The sequence below is a fragment of the Bombyx mori genome, chromosome 23 (assembly GCF_030269925.1).
Source record: "Bombyx mori chromosome 23, ASM3026992v2".
Classification (NCBI taxonomy): domain Eukaryota; kingdom Metazoa; phylum Arthropoda; class Insecta; order Lepidoptera; family Bombycidae; genus Bombyx; species Bombyx mori.
In genome coordinates, this window is record NC_085129.1 from 5211157 (window position 1) to 5229967 (window position 18811).

The 18811-nt window shown below is 38.6% G+C and overlaps 1 protein-coding gene across 1 annotated transcript; it reads left to right on the forward strand.

Moving 5' to 3' along the window:
- The first annotated feature begins 2595 nt into the window (after positions 1-2595).
- LOC119630322 (uncharacterized) lies at positions 2596-6231 on the forward strand. The gene has a single exon (XM_038019326.1). It carries the CDS (start codon positions 2596-2598, stop codon positions 6229-6231), a length of 3636 nt encoding a protein of 1211 aa, XP_037875254.1.
- The last annotated feature ends 12580 nt before the right edge of the window (positions 6232-18811 follow it).

The window sequence follows — 18811 nt, forward strand, 5'->3', positions numbered from 1 at the left end:
GCCCATTATACAATCACTTCATTCCATTTTACCCACAACAATAAAAAGTTATTATTAAAAGTTAAAACGAAGAACGTAAACAAGTAGGAACTTATCGTCTCGGCTCATCGAATGAATGTTATACCTATTTAAATATATTCCTAATCATTAGACCTCATTAGTACATTAGTTTGATTTTTAAAAGTGTGGAACATTGATGATTTTTTTTCATTTGTTGTCAAAGCGTATCGTGATTTGTGTCATTTCATTATACTTTAACTTTTATCGTAATTACATACTTGTAGGTACTTACAATTCCTACGATATTTAGGTGCTTGCGCGCACAGTACAGTTTACAACAGTAAATCAACTGTAACTTTGATTTGTGCCATAGTTCGGTGTAGAACAGTAGGTCAAAAGGTTTTTGGAAAAAAAAAAATTGTTTTCATTCACATTATCATTATACAGGGTGCCCCATTTTGCCTTTTTATTATAATTTTTTTTTTTTTTTAGAACACACTTTTTTTTTTCTTGTCTTTTTTTTCTCTTCATCTTTGTTTAGTTAAGCCCATATATTGTTATCAATGCCGTCGAAATCTCAGGCAGCTATTTTTCGAGAAGCAACAAAATTCATAACATTATTAAAGGAAATTGCCTTGTCCATACTGGCTGGGGACAGAATAAAATATGACATGGCCGATTTGTCTGCTCGCTTGCCTAGATTGGATACCAATAAATCTAAACTAGAAGATGTATATTATGAGATCCTCGATGACGAGGATCTCTCAGAGGAGCAGGAAAAAATGTACACAAAAAATTATGAGACCTCGATTGCTGACTACCATGACATCTTAGTAGCATGGGAAAAAATAAACTCGAAGCCTGCTTCCTCACCCAGCTCTCAACCCTCAACTTCTAGTACGCTGACGACTGTTCTGCCTAAAATTGCCCTCCCCAAGTTCAGCTCAAAGGTCGAAGATTGGCCTTCATTTATCACAATTTTTAAAAGTCTCACGGATGATATGCTCACTCTCTCAGATTCTGTCAAACTCCATTATTTGTTTTCATGCCTATCGGGCGAAGCGCGTGGTATGGTGTCTCATCTCAAAATTACTAATGAGAATTTCTCCGTTGCCTTGGACATTTTAACCAGGCGCTACGAGAATCGCCGCGTGCTGATTGATAGGTTTGTGGACATCATAATGAGCCTCCCAAATATACATTCACGCTCTAATATCCGCACACTCTTTTTGACACCTTTGATTTCCGCGCAATCAGCCCTTAGTAATCTAGATCTGCCCATGAAAGACTGCGATTATATCTTTGTCTCGATAGTGGTGCGAAAACTCAAAGGTGAGCTCCACACTCTCTTCGAGCGTAGACATGGGTCGCGTCAGTCTTTACCCACATTAAAAAATTTAATCTCTTTTTTAGAAGAACACGCGCGCTGTAATGAGACTGAATGGTCTAATACAACATACTCCCAATACAATCAACCTTCTCAAAAGTCTGGTTTTTCTCGTAGACAGTCTCCCACTTCTCAGCCCCTTCAAGTTTCACGACAAACACAATATCAACAGCGTCGGCACTTTACCCCAAATAATTCCCGCCCAGAGTATCTACCCCGAACTACTGCCCCACCATGGCAAATTAACTCAGCTCATCCTACTCAGCTCTCCCAAAATAAAAACTTATACTGTCCATATTGCAATACAAAAGGGCACAAACTAATTACGTGTACTCGCTACAATGATCAGCCAATACAGGGTAGATGGGACTTTATTAGAGCCCGCGAGCGTTGTCAACGCTGTCTAGGACCGCACTATGAAAACGAGTGCAAAACCACGGGTGTGTGTAAGGAATGTGGAAGTGCTAATCATCACACCTCACTTCACCGCCATGGCGCATCGTCTCCAACACAGTCATCTGCACATCTCCTTCCCCTGAATTTACGGGAGCAGCCTAGGCAGCGCCCTACTCATTGTCCTCGGGCACGCTCGTCACATGCGACCTCGCATACGCCGACCCCATCACACACACCACAAGTGGCTTCACCACATTTGCCCTGGTTGTATAAAGAGGCAAATAGGCCAGTCTCACCCCAAGAGTATCAAACTCATGGTTCTTCTACATCAATCGCGATCACCACGCCGGAACCAATGACTATCTACCATCACAGAACACGACCAGGAAGAGAAATACGCTCAGCTCATGCACACCCATACAACACACACTCGTCCCACGGTATCAACACAAACCATAACTTCAGCACAACATGAAAACCACAACCCTAATACACCCATATTATTGCCTACTGTCACCTTAGAAATAGCAGATGTTCATGGTCAATTTCAAAGAGCACGAGCCTTATTGGATTGTGGCAGTATGGTAACATTAATTACTCAGCGCATGGCTCGAACTTTACAACTACCCCTAAAGAATACTTCATTACAAATTTCGGGAGTGGGAAATCAGCACACACAGTACTCCAAGGCATCAATCAAAATTGTATGTCGACCCACTCATAGCGAAACACCTACGATAACGGCTACAGCTCATATTTTAAAGCATGTTACTGGTTATCTGCCTCTAGGGAAGGTACAGGATATATCACATATGGTAGACCAGTCAACGATCTCCTTAGCTGATCAAAGATACCATACACCAGCTCCAATTGATCTATTGTTAGGCTCGGATATCCTCGGACAGGTTTTAGATGGCACTAAAGTCTCATTGGGGCCCGGCAGGCCAATAGCCTTCGGCACGATATTTGATTTTGCATTGTTAGGACCCATACACGATTTGTATACTGCTCCTGTAAGCAAAACTGAATCGGCTCACATTGTCAGCGCACAACCAGAACTCGAGGTATCTACACATGACATTCGCAAGAGCCTTGAGAAGTTCTGGGAATCTGAAGAGCCCCAACTTCATGTTGAAACTACCCCTTTGCAAGATCAGTGTGAAGAAATATTCCGCACTACCACTACTCGTAAACCCTCAGGTCAATATACGGTAACTTTACCCTTTTTACATAATATGCCCGAGTTAGGAAGTACCCATGCCATAGCATTGCGTAGGTTTCTTAATCTTGAAAAGAAGTTACAAGCTGACCCATATCTCCGTGTGAAATACATTGATTTCATGGCAGATTATCAGAAGCTGGGTCACATGTCCCCATGCCACCCGAGTACTTTTGCTCATAAACCTCACTTCTATATCCCTCATCATGGCATCTTCAAGTCGGGATCAGACAAGCTACGCACTGTTTTTGATGGTAGCTGTAAAAGCTCAAATGGTGTCAGCCTAAATGATTGTTTACACACTGGTCCAACTCTTCAACAGGACATTGTCGATATTATCTTGTCGTTTAGAACTCATCCCGTAGTTTTCAGCACTGACATTTGTATGATGTTCAGAAACATACTCATACATCCCGATCAGAGGCGTTACCAGCTCATTCTCTGGCGCTCTTCGCCAAATCAGCCTCTGCTTACATATGCCTTAAACACTGTTACATACGGGTTACGATCAAGCCCATATCATGCTATACGCACTTTAATCCAATTAGCGGATGATGAAGGTCATCGCTATCCTGCAGCTGCTCAAGTGCTGCGCAAGTCCATATTCGTCGATGATATTCTCACTGGTCACGATTCTGTAGTAAAGGCTCAAGCTCTCCAAAACGACTTGATTAACTTACTAGCCTTAGGTGGTTTTCAGCTCAGTAAATGGACCTCAAACTGCCCTCAGCTTCTCGAAAGATTTCCCGATGATCAGTGTGACATGCCCAAGAACTTTGACATTAGCCCAGACTCCAACTCCATAAAAGTATTAGGTATACAGTGGATTCCTCAATCGGATGAGTTAACTTATCGTATTTCTCTCCCCTCAATAAAACAAATTACCAAACGCTCAATCCTCAGCACAGTCGCCTCTCTTTATGACCCTAACGGTTGGGTTACTCCTGTTATCTTCCGCGCAAAGCTTCTCCTACAGAAGCTGTGGCTTCTAAAGTTAGAATGGGACGAACACACCCCTGTTGAAGTGCAGACAGAATGGAACCGCATATCACAGGATCTGCCCCAATTGTCAACCCTTCGTTTGCCTCGCCTTATTTGTACAAACAAACTTAAGTCTACTTACACGCTTCACGGGTTCGCAGACGCCTCAGAGGCAGGTTTTGCTGCCGTTATTTATCTCCATGAACTCGATGAGCATAGATGTGTCAACGTATACCTCGTAATTGCTAAATCACGAGTCGCACCCGTTAAAAATCGTCTTACCATCCCCAAGATGGAGTTATCTGCTGCAAGTCTCTTAACACAGCTTATGATACGTGTCTCGACTCAATTGTTGTCCCATATTACCATAAAGCAACACATATGCTGGTCAGACAGTACCATTGTCCTAGCATGGCTAAACACACCTCTTCATAGACTTCAGGTCTTTGAAGCTAACAGGGTTGCCAAGATAACATCCAATCCAATCACCTCCACATGGAAACATGTTCCTACAAACCTGAACCCTGCAGACTGTGCGAGCAGGGGAATGTCTGCCCAGTCACTATCAGCTCATGATCTTTGGTGGTCTCCTAGCTGGCTGAAGGAGCCTCCTGACACCTGGCCCAAAATGCCTCCTGCTCTAGGCCACCATGCATTACCAGGTCTGAAGCCCAAGAAAGTACCAGCTCATATAGCAGTTCCTGACCTCGACCTTGACTTGCTTACTCGATTCAGTTCTCTCGACAAGCTCGTCGGAGTGACAGCTTGCATAAAACGCTTTATTTTCAATTGTAGACACAACTCAACTGATAGGTGCTCTGGTCCCTTAACAGTTGGAGAACGTAGAGATGCTCTGTTATTCTGGGTTCGCTCTGTTCAACACAATGAGTTTGCGGAAGATATTTACCGTCTTCAGGCAGGCAAGATTTGTACCGTTCGACTTCAGCGTCTTTCACCCTTGATGAAAGATGATCTCTTGAGAGTTGGTGGTCGCCTCACTCATGCGCCAATAAGATACGATGCTCAGCATCCTCTCGTTCTGCCCAGCTCTAGCCCACTAGTTGATCTCATCATAGACCACTATCACAGAATGAACTGTCATCCTGGGGCTGACACATTACACGCTATCCTCCGTCAGCAGTTCTGGATACTCTCAGCACGTCGTGTCATCAGGCATCGCGTGTACAAATGCATTAGATGTTTCCGATATCGTGCTCAGGTCAGAGCTCCGTTGATGGCTGATTTGCCCGCAGACAGGGTCACACCCCAGCCAGTATTTAGTCAGGTCTCTACAGATTTTGCTGGCCCGTTTCTCATTAAATCTAGTACTTTACGTAACGCCAAACTCATGAAGGCATACTTTTGTATCTTCGTTTGCTTATCTACCAAGGCGGTTCACTTGGAACTCGTTTCGTCACTCAGCACTGAAGCGTTTCTTGCTGCAATGCAACGGTTTGTATCGCGTCGCGGTACTCCTACTCTTGTCCGTTCTGACTGTGGCACAAATTATGTAGGAGCTAAGAATCATCTCATTGAGGTACAAGATTTTCTCGCGCAAAATAATGACACAATCACGCATAGGCTCGCTAATCAGCACATAACTTGGCTGCTCCAACCGCCCACGGGACCCTGGTTCGGGGGCCTTCATGAAATTGCGGTCAAGAGCACTAAGAAGTTACTTTATCATGTTATAGGTGAACAGCACCTCACGTTTGAAGAATTTTCCACACTTTTAACTCGAGTCGAGGCAGTACTTAATTCCAGACCTCTCTGTCCACTTTCGTCAGATCCCTCCGATTTTGAGCCACTAACAGCTGGCCACTTTCTTATTGGCCGTCCACTCACCGCTCTTCCTGAGCCATCTTTTGATGATAGGCCATTATCAGCTCTTAAGCGTTTTCAGCTCATCCAAGCTCTCTCTCAGCGTTTTTGGACTCTGTGGACCAAATCCTATCTCCATACCCTCCAAACCCGCTCCAAATGGCTTTCCACATCCTCACCTCCTCAAGTTGGAGAGCTCGTCCTCATCAAAGAGGACAATCAGCCCCCGCTGCAATGGAAACTTGGAAGGATTATCCGCACGTTACCCGGCAAGGATGGAGTGATCAGAGTCGTGGATTTGGACACGAAGCATGGAAGTCTGCGGAGACCTGTGTTCAAGTTAGCCAGGTTGCCGCTGGATTCAGCACATGAAGAAGTTCAGCCCCGGCCGCCCCAGGATGTTCGCGCGACAGCGCGACGTTTGTAAATGTTCGGCTCAACTCGGGTGCCGTCGCCCGTACGCACCCCGCACCTCTCAGAACAGGGCGGTACATGACGGCACGCGGAGATACGCTCGTTCGATATTGAGTAAATTGTGCGCGCGCGCCTTTCGATACTAAGTAAAAGGTATAGTGTGAACCGGGAAAAGGGTGTATGTGCCACCCATCGCAGAGGAACACCACTACGACCGTGATAGTGCCAGCATCAGCCTCCAAGTAAGTCCCGTTTTCCTACCTACCCTTTCGTGTCCGCTTATTCTCCGCAGAGTTCATATGCTCCCTTTCAGCTCATCAGCTCACGTTTAAGGTGACGCTCACCTGCGTCACCAGTATATGATTGAGGAGTATGGAAGGAGAAAACATGTCGGTGACTAGGAGAAGGGCAAGAGAACGATAATGATTTAGCAATCAAGATCGATCTTAATAAAATTTTAAAATGTATCATCTAAATGTTATTCCATGTCATTTCTCTATCTATTCGCTGGTAGCCTAAAGGGCTTCTCTAGCTACGCGTGGACGGATAGGTGAGCGCACGGGCTCAATCTGAGATAATTTGCTAAGACTAGCCTTAGCAAAACAGTGCTTCGCAGAATCTACCACCGGTTTGGGATCGCTACCCACTGAGAAGATCCCGGCGAGAAGCTCAGTGGATTAAGGAAAATCGGGAGATACCATAACCACTTCACGGCCAAGGTCACACGCTTGATTGCCTTCGCTTCTAAAAATAGCTCTTGTTTAATGTAACAATTTTAACCTACTATCATCATCGTCTTCAGCCCACAGCCCGTTGCTGTATATAGACTACTTTTCAGATTGAATTCTTCTTTTTTTATATATTTTATATTCTGTACATTGTCCTTTAAAAAATGTTCTAAAAAAAATTTTTATATTACGAACTAACAGTATCTTGAGATCTAACAGTTTGTTTGACTTGGGTTTTCATCTCCACGATAAGAGGATCCCATGTGTTAGATGGTTAATTGGATTTTAATTATGAAGGACTCTCGAGAATAGAAGAAAATATAATATTGGATGATAGTATCAATAAATTGACGCCTTTAAATCTTGACAAACGATTCCTGTGCAAGTCTCTGACTATTAATTTCTTTCCATTCCTCATTTGATCACGTTTTCCGAAATTTCTAGAAATCTTAAGAAACAAAAATAGAAGCGAAATATCGAAACAAATTCAGATGAACATAAAAAAGAACAATAAAATCTATAGTCGAAGAAAAGCTTACCGATTAAGGAACGTATCGTTTTGTGAAAACTCCTGTGTAGATTCACCGATAAACACAATAATAACACACGCTCGAGAACCTTTGTTTCAACTTTACACGTTTCACTTAGAACTTTCTAGACATTAGGACGAATGTCCAAAACATCTACTTTTCCAATCGAATATTTAATGTTTTAGTAGGTCTTACCATTTTGGAATTTAAAAAATTACTGCATGTTTGGATTAACGAGTTCGCGGCGTACCTGTACCTGTTGTAAATCGATTACCGGAGCGCGTAGATAAAGTGAATGCTACCTAAGGACATGAAGTCGAAGGGTCAATGTTGCAAAACAGATTTCAACTATGATCCTTCAAAGCGAATGCAAATTTTTCATCGAAACATAGTTATGTAATAACAAAATACACGAATCCATTGTGAAGCGATATTAACAAACAGAAGACTTTATTCTTCTGATGTCATTGAAAACAAAATTTATCTAAGATGAATATACATAGTACAAACGGATAATTTTATGTGATAGATGAAAAGCATTTATTAATAATAATTGTTTTAGTCAGTATAACAGAACTGATTTCCACGAGTGTCATACAAACTGACAGACATAACAGATCTTAAAGTAACGTAATCAATCAGCAGCAGCTGCATCCAGTACCTGTTAAAAATTTAGGTGACGTGATAATGAAGAAGTTGCAACTCAGACGAGGGAAGATCTTGGAAAACCCTTTACCAATTCAACTTCTAATACTGTTAATCACCGATAAAATTATTTTCACAAATTACGTTACAGTTTACGTAAAAGAATTCGTTAGCCCAGCCACCGACACGAGCCATTATGAAAACAAAACAAAAATACGTTTCTCAGGGGAAGGCAATTCCGTTTATAAATGACTCCGCTATCTAAATCTTTGAGATAAGTGCGTCTGAACTTTCCAATTTTGCTACACATCAATAACACTGACAGAGGGATAACAAATCAGTGTGCTTTCGTAGGGGACCGATGACGTATCGTATGTACGTATGATAAAAAATATTCTGGGTATCTGATGGAACGGCGTATTCCGATTTGTACTTATGATTGTAGCGTAAAAATGCTATAACTTGATTATCTTATATTTTATTACGGTGTGATGCAAAAATTATAGAAATTAATACATTTTTATACGTAGATGATTGAAAGACCTCACCGGTAAGTATCCGTATGGGCTTCGAATAGCACCAGTAAATCTTAATATATGTAATAAATGTGGCGATTGCAGAACTCTGGTATAATCAGAAAACGCTTTTTTTTATTCTCTTCTCTAACGAGAAGCGATGAATTACTTATACATATTCACTGTATTAAATGTATAGGTTAGACAATGAACCGTTAAGTAAGTGAAACAGCTTGATACTTGAACCCGGTTCGCATGAGTATCAACGATATTTTTCGATACATTGCTAATGGTAACACTATTGTTGTTGCTATTGTAATAAAAAAAAGTAGGTGATCGCTCATTACCGAAGTATGACTTGATAATCGTAAGGCTAAAGTATTAAGATTTTTTTTCTTCTATGTCACCTTAAATCAGCGGTCGGGGAATCGGGGCAAAATGAAATTTTGGGGGTAAAAATGACTCTTGTGTGAGTAATAAATATATATTTTTATATAGTATATAGTTTTTTTTCCTCAACTCTATGTTACATATATTACTATAATATTATTACAGTTATGTATTACTAGGTATCACATTGATAAATTGAATAAATGACGTTTAAATAAAAAAAAATTTATTGTTTTCTTTTCAAAATTATCATGGGGGTTATGAAAGATGCTAAAAAGAAGCGATTTCGTTTTTTTGTTCTTCACCATGGGGTAATATCAACTTACACAAAAATATTTTGGGGTAGTAATTAAAATATTTCCCCGACCACTGTCTTAAATATACAATGCACACCACTATTTTTAATTATATCAATCCATCGAAGACGTAAGTATATAAAAATAAATCCATTATTAGACTTGCTTTAATTGAATTATAATAATATTGTAAAGTATTACTAAGAACTACATACGACAAACACAGGCATTCGCATGAAGAACAAATCTTAGCAAATCTTCACAAAAAGCTTCACATTAAGAAAATAAGCGCTCTGGAGATGCAGTGCTGATGGAAAAGAATGCTTGGGGTTTACTGGACCGACCTTCGTATGAACATCTCGATACTTCAAGAAATCGGAATCCATTAAAGATCTTTCCTTCACCGATATGTCCAAAAGCTATTTAAAAAGTACCTACTAATAAAGGTATCCTGAATTTACAGTAATCTCAATCTAGGTTACCTAAATTTAAGTCCTTAATTATATCGTATAAGTGTCAACCCTCATCATTTACTCAGTTGACACCTGCTAGCCGAGCGAAATTAATTTCGCTCCGAAGGTAAATCCTTACTAATACCATGAAAGTAATACAAGTATACAATCTGTTATAGTTATTAAAAGTTCTACGTTTCACACTAGATTAAAAGGGTAGGCACAGACATCAAAGTAATATCAATAAAAGTTTTATATTGACAATATTTTGTTACTGTCATTTAATTGACCTGTATATTCAACAAAAAAGTAAAAACATAAGCATCCCATTCATTGAATGCGATAAATATTGTATTATACTATTACATATATTATACATACTTAAACTTACGTCTGTCAATAATCTCACAATCTCATCATTATGATCTCGTGGCATTAAATTATTACATTAACATTGGAACATCACAAAATGAAGATCAACCACTTGAGACATAAAGTAAATAGTAGTAGTGCCTTGCGGCACTGAAAAATGAGGAAATAAAAAGCTAACCAAACCAATAGGCTACTGCTACAAATTTGTGCTATGTATATAGATGACTTATGCCTCACAAAGGCTTAGAGAGGTAGGGCACAAATTTGCCGATCTCTAGTAGCTACGCCACCATTCACCAATAGGGTACAAGTCTCAACGAGATTACCATCCCGAGTTAAATTGAAAAATATTCTCACAGCTCCACTAATTGGAGAAGATGTAAAAGAATAGTAAGATCTGCAAAAACCAAGAAGAAACACTGACCATCAACAATCATCATATTATAACCATTTTTTGGAGATTGAACGACTGTGGAGATTAGTGGAGATGAGATTATGTAAAAGTGGAAGAAAATACTTTAACTACATTCAACCAAATGCTGTTTACCCGTATATAATATTAATAATAATAATAATAAGCCTTTATTGCTGTTTTACTTACTAATTACTAACTTAATAAATTACTAAATAATAAATTTAATTTAATTGCAACCTATAATCAAGTATTTCGTTCGGCGTTCGGTGTGGTTTTTAAAACAGCTTGTCTCTCGACAAAGGCCTCCTCTAAAGATTGCCAATATTCTCTATTTTGGCCATTCGACTCCAATGCGGGCCGGGCCGGCTACACTCTTTATTTCATCTTCCCAACGTTTTGGCTGTCTTCCTTTTTTTTCTACAGCTAGTTTACCCGTATATAACAGTCGTTAAATTCAGTTGTAAGCAATGTCATTCATTCCCTCGCCTCGTGTCCACTGAAAACAATTTCAATAATCTATTGACACAAAGCGTTAGTTAATGAACCGCAAATTGATTCAAAAAGTTCGTTTAGCTGTGAGCATCCAACGGTTGAATGCACACGGTCAACGTTCATCGCTCCTGGTCGATAGATTTAGGGCTGCTAAATATTTATTATAAAATGGAATCTTTATATCATGAAGCTACTGGTGGCCTATACGAATGAACGAAAATATCAAGCTAAACATGCTAATTTGGGACGCTTCGGATCTTTAAATGAATATTTGTATAGGTATTGAAGATGCAATCTTTACTTGTGGTAGGACCTCTTGTGAGTCCGCACGGGTAGGATCGCCATCGCCCTGCCTATTTCTGCCGTGAAGCAGTAATGCGTTTCGGTTTGAAGGGTGGGGCAGCCGTTGACACTATACTGAGTCCTTAGAACTTATATCTCAAGGTGGGTGGCGCATTTACGTTGTAGATGTCTATGGGCTCCAGTAACCACATAACATCAGGTGGGCTGTGAGCTCGTCCACCAACGTAAGCAATAAAAAATAAGAAAAAGACGCATCTACAACTACTTACAGTCAAATGATCCATAGAGTGTATTGAGTTGAAGATAAAATAACTGATATTAATTGTCAATTTATATTGGCATGGTCCAATTTCGGGGGTGTATCGCAAACAAAACGTAAAGCGTACCTATAAAGCGTAGAGGAAGAGTAAAGTCCCATTGATACAATGTGAGGTCTAAGCCTCGAATTCAGAGTACTTTGTTATGACTGCATCTTATCATTATTCTTTAAAAAGTTTGATAGTTTCCAGAAGCAAGCGTAATCGTTATTTTCGACTTGTAGTTTACCGTAATTTTATTAGACCCAATCCTTTGAGCACTTAAGACAATAGACGACATTTCTATTTTATTGAATTTGACGCTAGCTAACTCCTAACCCAGTCTAAATGCTAAACAACTGACATCCCTAGACGCACACAACGTAGTTCTTGTATTTGTTTACCGTTTATACAAAATCACTGAACCCGCGTTGTGGTCGCGTTTCATAGACGAATTTTTTAGAGTCGCCTCTGCCGCGAATAGCTTGTCTTCATTTCTGTTCACGAACGATATTCATAAAAAGCACCGTAAAAACTTAAAAATTGATTGTGTTCCGAAACTCAATTCTTCAACAGCGAAGTAGTTTTGATGGTTATTTTTCAAAACAGACGAAATAGCTGTCATAAAACTGCAATGCTTATTGAAAAACTTTTTGATAGTCAATGCAAAGAACAACTCACTTATTCACCGTGAATATAGAGCATTATACTAATTTAACTTTGACTCAATAATTATTTCTAAAACATTTTATCGATATCAGTAATTCAATTTATGAAAACCTTTTTAGTTTCCATAGCAAAAAACGTCTGAATCTTGACTATAATCAGTTGATTTACAATTTAAATTTTCATTTACATTCAAATACTTTAAATTATTTCATAAAAGGATAATTTATTTTCAGAATCAAATCCTATCAAGGAATTGGTTTCTTATAGTGTCCAATTTGGTATAATGATCACTAAATATCCTTTACGACCAAATTGCTCAGTTACAAAGTAAACAAGCACAAAAAACTTTGCTAAAATTTAAATAGCCTTCTTCATTCTTTTTAATTCTCCACTCGTTCGCCTTAACGATTATCGATTCCCAGACAGATTAAAGCATCTCGTGAAAGACGTCACAGTACAATTATCCAAGCTCCGTACTAAAAGTCAGTTAAAAGTGCAAGGTTTTTTAAAATACAAGTGCTTACAATCAATCCTTCTAATCGAGGTATTAACAACCTAAATAAAACGTGAAGGTACTGTTAGATGTTATAAGGTATGCATGTACGAATACATTGGAAAACATATTATCGTATGTTTCATGTGTGGGAAAATTTAAACTAGAGCTATATATAAATACTTAGTCTGGCCATAAATACTGTTTATAATTAAAAATAAAAAAAATCTCTTGCAAGTAACATTTATTACTTTTACAGTGTGTTAGTTTAATACATAAATATAAAACAATTTAAAGTATAAAAAGCTTATTTGAAGTGGTCTCCGTTGGCTGCAATACAGTCCTTTAAACGTTGAGGCCAGTTATCAATAGAAGCACGCACTCTTTCCATGGGCAAATTTTTCACTGCCAATCGTACGGATTGTTTTAGGGACTCCAAATTATCATTGCGTTTAGAGCAAGCCGTACTCTCTAAAACTGACCATAAATCATAATACAGCGGATTAAGATCGGGACTAGACGACGGCCAGTCTTCAGCTCTGATGAAGTCCGAAACGTTCGTTTCGGATTTTTTCGAATATTTTGTTTATTTTTAATTGTAACAGTATTTAGCCAGACTAAGTATATCACATTATTGTGCTGTTAACTTCTGAGAAACAAAACAGCTTCGTTTACTAGAACAATTTTTGTTTTGGGTCGCGTCAATTGTATTTTTTTTTTATCATCGGCTGATTCCGTATTGTAAACAGAGTCACATTCATCGGCTAATTCGTTTCGAAGCAACGAAACGATACAAACTGTACAATCAAGTAGAAAAACTGCTATCCAATGAACGTTTTATTCGCGCTGCTCTCATTTACAAACAATGCGATCCCGACTGCGGAGATCTCATCAACGATTATCTTACGTTTTGTTTTGGGCCCCTTTTTATTATTTCGAATGGAGCGCCAGTAAAACGGAGTTGGTTTAATGATTGAATTGACGCGTTAGGAATATAGAGAGAAAGCGTTTCGAATCTGAGATAAGAGTTGGCTGTCGCGTCGAACAAAAACCGTGTATATGTTTCGGATTATTATTTTTTATTGTTTAGATAGGTGGACGAGTTCACAGCCCACCTGGTGTTAAGTGGATACCGGAGCCCAGCCCCACCCTTCAAATCGAAACGCATTACTAGCAGCTTCACGGCAGAAATAGGCAGGGTGGTGGTACCTACCCGTACGGACTCACAAGAGATATATTTTTTTTCTTTATTGCTTATGTGGATGGACGAGCTCACAACCCACCTGGTGTTTAGTGGTTATTGGAGCTCATAGACATCTACGACGTAAATGCGTCACCCACCTTGAGATATAAGTTCTAAGGTCTCAAGTATAGTTACGACGGCTGCCCCACCCTTCAAGCCGAAACGCATTACTGCTTCACGCCAGAAATAGGCGAGATGGTGGTACCTACCGGTACGGACTCACAAGAGGTCCTACCATCAATAAATATAGTATTATATCTTTTTTTTATTCATCTTGTCTAATGCCAAAATCAGTTCTGAAATGCTATCGTGAATTAAAAATAATTCTGAAACGTTTTCAATTAAAGCTTGTAAGGAGGAGGATTGTAAATGGGATATTTTTTTCAACTAGGTATTTAATTTGGATTTATTTTATAAATACTTAATTACGGTCATACCTGGAAAATGTGAGTCGTTTATTTACAAAATTCTCTTTATATTTTTATTTTTAAAAAAGAAACGTTTTACTTAATTATATTTCCTTGACTTTCATTATTTATTGAGCTATTTAGGCGTATTGAGTTATGCGGTTTCTAATATTCCCGCTATATATTCTCCGAACAATTTCTAATTGCATCTCTCACAATATATCAAGTTAAAACTGCATTCTCAAAGACTATAAATGCTTGCACAGGCTCCTTCGTTAATTGTTATTGCCGTCTGCGCGTTTTCTAGTTTCGCCATGTTTGATTCGGTGGCACAGTAATTAACGCCCCTGATCCCTGGGCCCAGGGTCTTAGGTTCGATTCCAATGTCGGATAACAATTTATGTAATACACATTTTTATTTACTGTTTGTCTGGACGTTCAATATATATAGCCTCTGGTTGCCATAGTACAGGGAATCCTAGTTTGGGACCAGATGACCGTGTGTGACTGATCCTCGGTAATTATTATTATTATATTACATCTCCAAAGTACTATTAAAGCAGGGCAGAAAATATTATAATTTTTCGTTATTATAATTATGCCGAAAATATTAAAAACGGAACATTCTGTACGGATGTATTAACTGACGCAAATGAAGGATAGAAGCATAGAAGTCGTCGTGGCCTAAAGGATAAGACGTCCGGTGCATTCGTGTTGAAGCGATGCACCGGTGTTCGAATCCCGCAGGCGGGTACCAATTTTTCTAATGAAATATGTACTCAACAAATGTTCACGATTGACTTCCACGGTGAAGGAATAACATCGTGTAATAAAAATCAAACCCGCAAAATTATAATTTGCGTAATTACTGGTGGTAGGACCTCTTGTGAGTCCGCGCGGATAGGTACCACCGCCCTGCTTATTTCTGCCGTGAAGCAGTAATGCGTTTCGGTTTGAAGGGTGGGGTAGCCGTTGTAACTATACTGAGACTTTAGAACTTGTATCTCAAGGTGGGTGGCGCGTCTACGTTGTAGATGTCTATGGGCTCCAGTAACCACGTAACATCAGGTGGGCTGAGAGCTCGTCCGCCCATTTAAGCAATAAAAAAAACTAGAAACATTGTGCAATAATTCAGCGTTCTAAATATCACCAAAAATTAGATGTACTCTTAGCTTATTATTCTTAATTATAAAACTCCTGTGATTCACAAGACGTCTGCAAACATCAGGTGGGCTGTGAGCTCGTCCACCCATCTACGCAATAAAAAAAAAAGGCCTATGATGTTTTTTTGATTGCTTAGAAGGCTGAATAAGCTCACGGGTCACCTGGTGTTTGCCGGAGCCCATAGACATCTACACCATAAATGCCGCCACCCACCTCTAGATATTAGTTCCAAGGTCTCAGCATAATACATCTCTGGTCTTGTGGATTGCTGGAACTCATAGACCGATCAAAACGAATGCTGCTAACACAAAATCAGAATTAAACAGAACGTTTAATTATTGGTATCGACAAATGTGGATTCACGGACTTGTTCCATCCGGCTATGCAATAAACTGCCTTCCTCGCTGTTTCACAGTATTGTGACATGCCTCGCTCCACATATAATAGATGTAGTTCACAAAGAGACCCTAACTGTGTATCGTAGTCAGCTGCCATTGTCGAATCTATAAAAACTAGTGTACTGTTTAATGATTTAATCCGATTAATTAACTAGCCATAACCATGACAAAACTAATATTTAATATATAAAAAATTAACATAAAAAAACTTTGATGGCGTTATTTTATTTGAAAGAATGATAATGCAAACTAAAATTTATCCAAATCTGAACCAAACCCTTAATAAATATCCTATAAGGTATTGGTCCATTGCCCGGTTTCTTCTGTTCCAATCGTCCTGTAATCTAATATACTATTTAATTATAATCCAAGACTTAACACGCTTCTTTACAATTGATTTTAATACAGCATCTTTTCTCTCATTCACCTGCAGGCTATGGAATTAATGAAAAAACTCCCCTCTACGGTTTTTCCCTAGCGATTTTTGGCGTTTCTCATTTAAACAGTAAAATAGTATTTATGTTATACAGGAACTTGGTAATGTTAATAATGTTGAACATGACATTCTTTCTCAACATACATATGTGTTTTGTATATACGACTTCCGCAGTAAAAAATCATATAAGTAAAAACGCTAAATTATGAATGAAAAATTGTGTAAATGTAAAGATCTCACCTTCCGACCGATTCAAGTGCTGACAAGTCATCTCTGCATAGGCCATCGCCATACGCTCTCCGGAAGCGGAAGACGCAGTGCCACCGTTGCTATGACAATAAAGACATGGTGAAGCATTCACTTGTAGCCTGCTCCACCCAAGGGAGGAAATGTCGTGTCGCTCAAATACGACCAGATAAATCTCTAGTGAACATCGTGGCTGCGATATTCTTCAGAGATAAGGCTCAGGCCTTAAAGCGATAATCGACTTCTTCCAGTCCACTCTCTTACAGAGGAAAGGGGCAGAGGGTTAGAGAGTTTATTTTTCACTGTAAAATCTACAGCTACACAAATATTTCAATCAGTGATTCTCAACCACTGTGCAATGGAATTTTTGTGTACCGCCAAAAGTACGCTGCCAATGTTTACATTCAAAATAGTGATCATTCTATTTTATGCAATGCTTTATATATAAGTAAACAATTTAAAAGTCATCTTTTATATTGCTCGCCGTCAAATTTTGAAATCGCTAAAAGTTATCTGCAATCAATAAGAGTTGAGAATCACTGCCCTAAGCAATGTCTATGGACGCTGCTAATACTTGACACTTAAGATACGACATTTTCTGAATTAATATTTTTTTTTTTATATTTTAGAACCGCTTCTGCGAAACATCGAATAGATGAAGCGATTAATTATAAACATATTAAAGAGCATATTATTATGTTAGAATGAATTCGAATACACGACTTAACTTTCAATCAGAATCACAAATCACTCTAAGCTAAATGCAGATACATAAATATGAAAACGACAAAACCAAGCCGACCGTTCCGTGAATTTCTTCCCAGCCCTAGTTTTACGACAGCTATAAACCAACACTGAAAAGTTATAACTCATATCTACCGTTCGCGTCTCCCCAACGTCCATAATTCATACTTAGCAATAACTGCTCATAAAAAAATTAAATAGAATTTAAAGTCATTCGTTATTGCAGAATCGGTGTTGCTCGTTTTGTTGTTGCTTTATTAGTGGATGTTTAAGCGTTTGCCATTAATTTTTTCGTAATTTATTGTTATGTTATTTGTGGTTTACAAAACTAATTGTTTTAAAAATTGTTTTCGTAAAATGGCATAGAGCACGACCTTAAAGTACGAAAGAGATACTCTCATCTCCATAAGGTCATCCACAGCCGAATCGAGAAGCTACCTTTTGCTATCGGTTCTGGGGGAATATTTTCCTTACAAATAATAATAAATCTATACATATAAATAAAACTAGAGTATCTGTTTGTAGTATTGAAATGACCGCTTTTTACTACACGCGTATGAATGTATATATACGGTACATACACCAAAATAACATTTTTTACAATTTTTGTCTGTCTATCTGTCTGTTTGTTCCGGCTAATCTCTGGAACGGCTGGACCGATTTTGATGAGACTTTCACTAATAGGTAGCTGATGATATAAGGAGTAACTTAGGCTACTTTTTTTAGACTAGCTTTGCCCCGCGGCGTCACCCGCAGTTATTGTCGTGCCGCGCGCAACATGGCGGGCTTCGCCTATTAATAATGACATTTAATGTTTCCGAAGAGAAGTGAGGGAGTGAATAAATAAATTATATTTACTAACAATCACGCCACGTTAACTGGTCCCGTGGTAAGTTCATAAAGAACTTGTGTTACAGGTACTAGATAACGGAAATAAATGTATGTTTTTTATTATACACATACATATTTAATATACATCCATAACCCTGAAAAATACATTTTTTATATTTATCATACAAATATCTTCCCTTGGCAGGATTCATCAAACTCGCGACCCCCTTGTGTAGTTGTCACTTGCCACCACACCAGATTGAACTACCTTACTAATAATTGACTTTTTAGCTGCACTACACTGATAATAATTAATTCTAATCAAGCATAAAACATATTTAATTTAATTTTAAACATAATTTAAAATAACATTTGAAAATCCAGCACAAGTTACAACTTATTCGTAACTTGAACCTATTAACGTCAAGCTTAAGCACGTTCCGTGCGTTAATAAAGCCAAAGTAAAGCTTCTTACAAAGTTGGAAAGTGCAATTATTATATACTCAGTTTAGTTTTAATAGATACTAA